General features: G+C 37.5%; 1 protein-coding gene across 5 annotated transcripts in view; it reads left to right on the top strand.

Annotated features, from left to right (window-relative positions):
- Window positions 1-9967, top strand: part of LOC106875175 (uncharacterized) — a 53536-nt gene that overhangs the window by 25059 nt on the left and 18510 nt on the right. For 3 of the 5 annotated variants that reach the window (XM_014923207.2, XM_014923209.2, XM_014923211.2), the window contains one exon: window positions 8402-8494. The exons of 1 other annotated variant lie outside the window; for it this stretch is intronic. In XM_014923207.2, coding sequence (XP_014778693.1) covers window positions 8402-8494 — 93 coding nt within the window. Of the gene's footprint in view, window positions 1-8401; window positions 8495-9278; window positions 9403-9967 lie in introns of those variants that run through there. One more of the 5 variants, XM_052976564.1, reaches the window with a different exon arrangement.

Genomic DNA, 9967 nt, shown 5'->3' with positions numbered 1-9967 from the left:
TATATATACATATATATATATATATTTCATGACAGGATAGACCTCAATGAAGTGCAATTGAATTTTGTGTTTGGAAGAGGTTCCTAGTGAAGCAATTGCAGGAGAAATAATTGGTTAGGAGTAAACCATTATTCCTGGCCTTTGTTGACCAGAGAAGGCTTTTGAACAGGGTACCACACAAAGTCATCTGGTGTTTATTAAGGAAACTAACCATTGATGAATATCAAGTGAGTCTGTATAAGCCATGTATAAAAACACATTAAATAATGTGAGTCAACTAGCACTACGCAGAGGAATTTCGCATGAGGGTTGGAGTCCATCAAGGTTCAGTTCTCAGACCCTTCCTAATCATCATAGCCCTACAGGCCATCACATTGGAGTTTAAGACTGGCGATTCATGGGAGCTTCTATATGCTGATGATATAGTTCTCATTGAGGAATTAGAGAGAAAATTCTAGGCTTAGAAGCTAAACCTAAGATCGAAAGATTTGAAGGTAAACCTAGAAAAGACAAAGGTTTTAGTGAGTAGGAAAGAAGACAAGAGCCTGGTACCTTCAGGGAAATGATCTTGCTCAATATACAGAAAAAGAAGAAGTATGAACTCCTTACACTGTACCCAAAGTAAGCTAAGGACAAAAAGGGATGTAGTAGAATCATATGCAAACTAGCAGAGAACATGAACTTTGAATATGATAGATGCACTTGAACAGTACGTTGTATGAACACACTTGAAATAGACTCCTTGAATGCCTGGACAGCTTGCTAGAAGTACATGATAGCTTTTGCTAGCTAGGAGATGTCATCAGCAAGGGAGTTAATTACTCTGAAAGTATAGTAGTCAGAGTAAGTGTGGGTCGGAGAAAGTTCAGAGAGCTACTACTGCTGTTGTTAACAAGTTTTATCCCATATAGTGTGATATATGTTAGAACTGCAATGCCGCATGGTAGTGAGACGTAGGCTTAGATGTAGAAGACATGAGAAAACTGGAAAGAAATGAAGTGAGCATGCACCATTGGATGTGCAATGAAAATGTGCATGAGAGACATAGTATAAATGTACTGAGAGAAGAATTGAGCATATGAGGAATCAGAGGTTGTGTGCAAGGAAGAAAACTGCTGGTATGGACATGTGATGTATATGAAGGAGGGCAGCTGTATGTATATGCATGTGTGTGTGTGCATATATGTGTGTGTGTGTGTATTTATTATCCAAAATGCACTGTTATATATCCATTACAGCTGATCTTACCAATCGATTTTGCACTAGGAATACAATGGAGTGTTAGGTAATAATCCAATTATATAACCTAATGCTCATCAGAGTTAGCCGATATGGAAAGGAATATGGTGACTGCTCTATTGTCTCTCTATTATGTGTGAATATATATATCATCATCATCATCGTCGTTTAACGTCTGCTTTCCATGCTAGCATGGGTTGGACGATTTGACTGAGGACTGGTGAACCAGATGGCTACACCAGGCTCCAATCTGATTTGGCAGAGTTTCTACAGCTGGATGCCCTTCCTAACACCAACCACTCCGAGACTGTAGTGGGTGCTTTTACATGCCAAACACATCATCATCATCATTTTCATTATCATTTCATGTTCATGTTCCATGTTGGCATGGATTGGATGTTTTGACAAGATCTGATGAGTCTGTGGACCACATTGTACTTCAGTGTCTGCTTCAGTATAGTCTCTCTCTCTACTTGGATGCCCTTCCTAATGCCAACTACTTTTCAGTGAGTACTAGGTGCTTTTTTTCATGCCACCTTCATTATTGAGGTCACAAGGCTGTAAACCCTGTGGAAGGTGTGGAAGTCAACTTCAGAATTGGAAATTTGGTAATAAGGGTTTAAACTATGTAAAGATGGGGCAGGTTCTTGTAGAAGATCTGCAGGGCTACTCACATTTAGCAGGAGGAGGGGAGAGAGAGAAAAGAGAAAGTGATTAGTAGGAGGTGCAAAGAGATAATAATGGTGATGAGGTACATAGGTGCCCCTACAAGGCACAAGATGAGTAGAAGTGGGTGGATGGCTGGGTGGTTTGAAAGATTGTATGAGAAGGAAATGAGGGGATGGGGAAGTAGACTGCAAGAATGGGTAGAGTTGAAGGGTGGATGAACAATGAGTCATGAGTTGGGGAAGATAGAATGATGCAGAAGAGAGTGGTGAGGGAAAACTAATGATGATGATACACTTGACAGTGAGGGACAAGAGAGGGAGATGACATGGTTGGATTGTCTGCAGGAATAGTGTGTGGGATGGGGATGAATCACTGTAATAAGGGTAGAGAGCATAATACATAGCACTTTCAGGACTCAGTTTTTCTGAGGAGGGCAGGTCTTTTCAAGAACCTCATATTACCAAAGATCCTAGTCTTTTGTCATTTCTTCTGTCAATCTCAGGGTCCCAGCTCATCCTTCACCATTTCATCCCATGTCTTCCTGAGTTTCCCTTTCCAGCATGTTCCAGCTACATTAAGCAGTCAGCATTTCTTCATACAGCTGTCCTCATCTATATGCACCACATGTCAATAACAGTGCAATCTTCTTTCTTGAACACAAATCTTATTTTTCATAAGCTCGGTTTTTCTCTCTGCGGTTTTGTATTATGCCTTTCATGCACACTAAAATTGCACATCTAATTGATCACACACACTTCATTTCTATTCAGTCTTCTCGTATCCTTTGCATTCAAGGCCCTTGTTTCACTATCATGCAGCATTGCAGTTCTAACACATATCATACAATTTGCTCTTCACTGTAAGGGTAAACATCTTTGCTATCAGCAGCTATAGCTTGCTCCCTGAACATTCTTCAACTCTTTCTTATTTTGGTTATTATATTTCAGAGCAACCACCTCCCTTCCTAATTACATCTTCTTGGTAACAAAAGCTATCAAGTACTTCTCTTAAGTCATCTGGGTATGTAAGAGAGACTATTTCTGATGTGTTCCTAAAATACTTCTAGCTGACAAGACACAGAAATTCTTGGACACCTGTGTCCCCGAATCCCTTGTGCTAATGAACACACAGTCATCATAAATGTTAGAATACACAGTCATCATGTATGTGACTTTGGCAATATGTAGTCCTGTATTATCATGGCAGAGCACCACCCCTTTATGACTGACCAATGATGCATGCATTTTCTGTAAATTTTTATGCCATTTTCAGAGCAGTTTTGTTTCGTTTAACACTCCATGATAGACTTCACCCTTCAAGTCCCTTCAAACAAAAAGCATAACTTATTTTTAGATATAGTCCTGGTTTGGGAATGGATTCTCCTTTTTCATTGGATGCTAGCCATTGTGGTTTTAAATGGATATGATTATAAAGAACACACTTTTCATCATTTGTGATGATTCTACTCAGGAAAGTCTCTGTAGTAAGTCTACTCTTCAATGATAAGAAGAGGGCAACTCTTTGATTAATCTGAGAAGGAATCATATGATGTGGGACCGACTGACCAAATTTAGACACTTTTCCTTGTCCATGAAGGTGTTTTATGATTAAGATATGACTTGAGTTAAACTGTTTTGCCAATTCCTATACAGTTTGCTTTGGATGTTTGTCAACTACAATTTTAGAAGCACAATACTAACAGAACTCCGTCATCCAGATTGAGAAAACTCTGTGAGAGAAAAATTTCCTGAGCAAAACTCAAAACTGGCCAGCCATCATTGGTATGTCCAAACACTTAAAGCTGCATTTCCATAGACAGAACAAATATACAATAATAGTCTTATTGTATACAGTACTTGGATGCACTACAATGTTACTTGCCATTTCCACTGTTGACGTGTTTCTTTTGAATTCATGCAGCATGCAGTGTCTCATATGGATCTGATCTAAACTCATTTTAAATGATAAAATTAATACAAATTTAACCACTATGATATAAAGTAATATGCAAAGAAAGAACAAAAAAAAAACAAACACATTAGAATGTAAAGATTAATGCTTATTTTATTCTGAGTACTGAGAAAGTACCCATCAATGAGGTCTTGTGAAAAATGTGACAAAACTTTTTTTCCAATTTGTGTGTGAATATAATGAATATTATATTGCCAAAGTCACACAGTAAAAGGTTATAGCACTAAAAATGGAAGTTTTACCTCTTTATTCTTACTTGCTTGTCCTTTCTCCATCTGACTATCATCTGTTCAGATTATTGCAACATTATTTAGAGGAAAACACTTCATAAATTGTGAAGAGGTTAAAACTGACCTTGCATTTCTTTGCTTTGAAACCTAAAATATTTTAACAACCAAGGAACCAAGGATTCAACAATTAGCTAAATAGACGGGATTTTGTTATAAATAATGAGGTGAAATATTATCTTGATTAAATATATCAATTAAGATGAAAAATGTGTTTGATTCTTTCCTATCTTGAAATGCAGCAGGGCTTTCTTTCCAAACTAATATATCATCATGGGATACCAGACAAAAATGTACCACAGTTGGCAGGTACCATTTATATATATATCATTATCATCATCATCATTGTTGTTTTACATCAACTTTACATAGTAGGATAGGTTTGATGGGTTGTCACAGCCAAATAAGATCCTTTCTGAGTCATATGGACACAGAAGGCTGGTTTCTGTGGCACAGATATCTTCCTCCTGGATGGGACACTAGTCTGTTATATTTGCCAGCTGAATGAGCTGGAGCAATGTGAAATGCAGTATTTAGCTCAAGAACATAATGCATCACCCAGTCCAGGGATCAAAACCACAACTTTACGATCATGAGTCCAACACCCTAACCAATAAGCCACATGCTTCCACAGTCAGAGTCTGCACATATTCAGGAACTCTGCTTATCAAGATGGATTGAAGACTTCATCTCACCCATGTTTCATTTCTAAACACCAGCCACTTTACAGAATGTGTCAGGTGCTTTTTCATGATATCAGTACCATAGAGGTATCATGTCTTGGATGAACTATAGAGCTCTCACAGCCTCATACTTTACAGAGTGTACTGAGTATGTTTTTCATGAAGAAACCATCATTAAGAAAATAATGCTGCAGTTATACTCATCTATGGTCATACCAAACAGCTATCTACACCCATGAAACCTGGAAGAAGGCAGTGTAGATCCATCACTTGCTGGATGCATTCCATCGATGCTGCCTATGTTTTATCCTGGGATTCTCTTACCAAGACAGTTTCAGAAACAATGAGGTGATGAGAAGAGCTGGCATGAGAAGTTTGCAAGACATGGTGACCAAGTGGTATATTGTAGTTTACTGCCATGTAGTTTTGATTACTGCAGGAGAGATATGCTACCATTATGATAAAGTGGATGCCGGAAGGAAGAAAAAGAAGACATGGTGTTGTATGTTCCAGAATAAAATGATAGCAATGGGAATCAGCCTGAGTACAATTAAGAGAAAAGCAAACCACTGGGATGCTTGGAGAAGGCTCGTTGCCCATAACACTGGAGGATCTAAGAGCCAACACACACACACACACACACACACACACACACACACACACACACACACACACACACACACATATTAGTACAGTGAACTTTCTCACTCACTCTGTTTTTCTCTCTATTTACCAATAAATCAATCAATCATCAATCAATCAGTCACAATAATTCGGTTTGTATTTATTCCTTCTAGTTTTGATAGTTGATTTTGACAAGTAAAATATATTTCTTATCAACAAATGCAGCTTGATGGTGCAGCTGCTTGACTGAATTTTAATCAGGATATTTTACATCCCAATAGCTCTTCATTCTTTTCATATACTCAATCAAAGAAAACTTCCTTAAGCCTTTTTGTACTATTGATATACTATTTAATTTAATTCAGTAGTCCACTGGTATTTCTGCTGACAGCTCCACAACTTGCAATAGCTAACCCCTGTTTCACGTTTTGCCATGGTTACTATTACAGTCTTCTGCAAACAGGTTCTTCTTTGCATCTATCCAAAGAAGATCGCCATTCTTTTCTTTAACCCTTTAGCATTCAAATTGGCCATAACCAGCCAAAATATTCTACCTGTTTTATATTCAAAATGGTCAGATCAGCCCCCTCACACCAACCCTACATTGTCATTCTGAAAATTAACTGTTACCTCATACAAACTCTCAAAGTTACAAAATAATGCATGTTTAATTCAAAACAATGTGAATAAATAAGCTTTTGACAAAATAACGTGAACGCTAAAGGGTTAATCAAAAGTTTAGAGGTTAGTATCCATCACATGAAAGGATAAACAGTCTCCTATGCCAACATGAGCTTAATCCTTTTGCCCTCTATGGAGCATAGGCCACCAATGACTTTTCTATACAATTCTTGAGTCTGGGCTGTTCTTTTTTGTGGGGTTTTCCGGTTTTTTAAATTTTTATTGAATTGTCATCAACTCTTCAGTAACTTTGCTTTTTTCTAGGTTGGGATGTTGACCCCACACAAACCGTTTTTATGTCTGGGAAGAAGTGGTCCATATTAGTTTGGCCCCCATTCTTTGACCTATCCAGCATGGGAGGCTGTACTAGGAGCTTGTGTTCCACTAGCAATAACTAGCTCACAGGATCATTGAGCTATACAAACCAACACACCACAATCAAGGTTGTACATCATAGGGGCCCTATCTGACATGACTAACTCAGTGGTGGGTATGTATGCCGCTGACCCAGTTATAGCCTTGAGTGGTGCCTTCTGTAGCATGTCTGTTGTGCATAGCCTTCCTCATCCACTGGTTCAGGCATTGAGAATTGTTGTAAGCATCATCCACTTGTTTCACTGTTGGGGGTCTTTGGGGGTTGGTTGCACTTAGTCTGGGTTCTCTCTCTTTGACCACATCACCAAGGATAGTCCTACAAGGAGTTTAGGACTCTCAACAGCATCGCTCTCAGAGTCATCGGTCCACGTAACCTCCTCCACCACAACTAGAAGCAACCATCCGAGGTGTATGTATATATGTACGTAATTATGTATGTGTATGTATGTATGTATGTATGTACGTTACTTTGAGTCTTACGAAACGTTTTTAGCACTTATATGGAAATAATGCCTATGAACCATGGAAATACAGATAATGTACTTTTTAATGTACTTTTTTAACATAACATGTACATTTTGATATAATACATGAACGGTCATACATCAAACTACTTAGATGTAAGATTACAAGCTCTTGGTTTATATCTGATTATTTTCTTTTCTTTTTTTTTTTTTTTTTTTTTTTTTTTTTTTTTTAGTTTTGTTTTTGCTATATTTTATATAAATGTTACTCTGCAATATTTGGATTTCACTGAGATTATTTTATTGTGTATGCACATGTTTGATCTTCTCGTTTTGACACACTCTCAAATACTCTCTTTCTCTCTCTGTTTGACTTCCATTTTGTTTCTTTCTTAATCTTTCTCTTTCCTTTTCTCTCAAATACACACACACTCTCTCTCTTCTTCTCACACACACACAAATTTTTCTCATGTATACTCTCTCTCCCCCCCCCTCTCTTATACACACTGTTTCTCACTCACATATGCTCTCCTCTCACAATCCCCCTTTTCCTCATGCATTCTCTCTTTCAAACATGCATACACATACTCTTTTACTCCTCCCTCTCTCACACATACTCCCTCTCTTTCACACATACTCCCTCTCTTTCTCTCTCACACACACATACAAACGCACATATGCACATACACTCACAATCCCTCCATCTCTCATGCATTCTCTCTTTCAAACACGCATACACATACTCTCTTACTCTTCTCTGTCACACACATATTCTCTCTCTCACACACACACGCACACATTCTCTCACACTCTTTCACACACACACCCTCTCATTGTCACACACATACACACCACTCTCTTACATACATACACACATTCACCCTCTTTCACGCACACATACACACATTCTTTCAGACATGCACACACATACATATTTCCAATTTCAAAATTTGAAAAAATCCAAAGTAGACTTTTATTATTGTTGTTTGCACATATTTGTTCTCTTCTTTCTTCATTTTTTTCTCTTTCTTTCTCTCTTTCTCTTTCTTTCTTTCTTTCTTTCTCTCTCATTCTTTATTTCTATCTTCTTTCTTTCTCTTTCCTGCTCTCTCTCTTCTCATCTCTTTCCCTCTCTCTTTCTCATTCCTCTCTCTCTCTTTCTCATTCCTCTCTCTCTCTTTCCCTCTCTCTTTCCCTCTCTCTTTCCCTCTCTCTTTCCCTCTCTCCCTCTATTTACCTACCTATCTGTCTATGTCCATCTCTCTCTTTTTATCTTTTCCCTCTCTCTCCTTTCCTCTAATTCCCTCTCTCTCTCTCTCTCTCTCTCTCTCTCTCTCTCTCTCTCCTATCTATCTACCTATCTGCCTGTCTGTGTCTATCTCTCTCTCTCTCTGTCTCTCTGCTTCAGCCTGAGAGTATTCCACACCTCCTCTATGCATTCTGTCGCTGCTTCATATACAGAGGAAACAGCAGTAACGCCTCAATCTGTCCAAAATCTCAGGTATGGTTACCAACGTACTGATGGAATGGCTAAACATACAAACACCTATACCCTACATACACGCACACACACATAAATACACCTATACTTATACATACATATATACATACATAATGCATACGTGCACATACCCAAGCATATACATACCACTACACAAACACACACACACACACACATGTGCATACATACACTTACTTACACACACACACACATATAATACAGACACATTGTCACATATACACACCTACACACACACATGTAAGAGAGACTATTTCTGATGTGTTCCTATGTACTTCTAGCTGACAGGACACTGAAATTCTTGGACACCTGTGTCCCCGAATCCCTTGTGCTAATGAACACACAGTCATCATAAATGTGACTTTGGCAATATGTGGTCTTGCATTATCATGTCAGAGCACCAAGCCATTATGATTGACCAATGGTGCATGCATTTTCTGTAAAATTTTATGCCATGCTTCCAGCTGACAATAATACTTCATTAGCACAGGATCCCTTGTGCCAATGAACACACAGTCACCATGAAAGCGAGAAGGTCTTCTTCTGTGACATACACAACGGTGACTAGCACGTTTGCATTTGAACCTGCTGGAACAACGCATTAAGAATAAATATGCAAACCATTGTTTCAGATCTCACTGGACACAATGCAAACAACGATTTCACACACACACACACACACACACACACACACACACACACCTACTCATCACACATATACGTACATCAATCTCTAATTCTTAAGTTTAATTTTTTTTTTCCACAGTCACCATGTTTATAAGGCCATACTGGAGTACTGCTTTTATATGCATGACACAACTCGATGTATTTTTGCATCTACCTCTTATTTTAGAGACGGTGTTTTTTGATTTCATATATTAAAAAAGTGTGTGTGGGTATGTAGAGGTTTTCTGTTCTTTTCTTACTTTTATTCTTGTTTTATTGTTTTTTCTTTTATTGTTTTGTTTCATGAATGTTGATCATGTTGGTCTTTATCTTGTTAGCTGTTGTAGTTTGTTTTTGTACATTTTGTTATAGTTGTCGTAGTTGTTTTAGTGGTTGTTGTAACAATTACAGTTGTTGTAATATATATGTATATATATATGCATATATATAAATATTCTATAATTATGAACATAATTATAATTAGGGGTCAGCTAATTGCTTCACCACATATACCAAATTTAGAAATAAGAGTTAAAAATTCCTTTTCTACTACTGTAAGAATCTTCATGACAGTAACACACTTTTTTTACGTAGGCAAAGAGAAAAACAATAAATCAACATGACTCCGGTTAGCCACAGACACGTTTCGAGATTAAAGTGTTTAATTACTTACTTAATTTGAAATTATACATATATATATATATATATGTACACACACATTCATACATATATATATATATATACACATATATATATATATATATATATATATATATATATATATATATA

Source organism: Octopus bimaculoides, chromosome 25 (genome assembly GCF_001194135.2).
Source record: "Octopus bimaculoides isolate UCB-OBI-ISO-001 chromosome 25, ASM119413v2, whole genome shotgun sequence".
In the NCBI taxonomy this organism is placed as follows: domain Eukaryota; kingdom Metazoa; phylum Mollusca; class Cephalopoda; order Octopoda; family Octopodidae; genus Octopus; species Octopus bimaculoides.
Note: the sequence above shows the minus strand (reverse complement) of the source record. Positions and strands in the feature narration are given on the sequence as shown.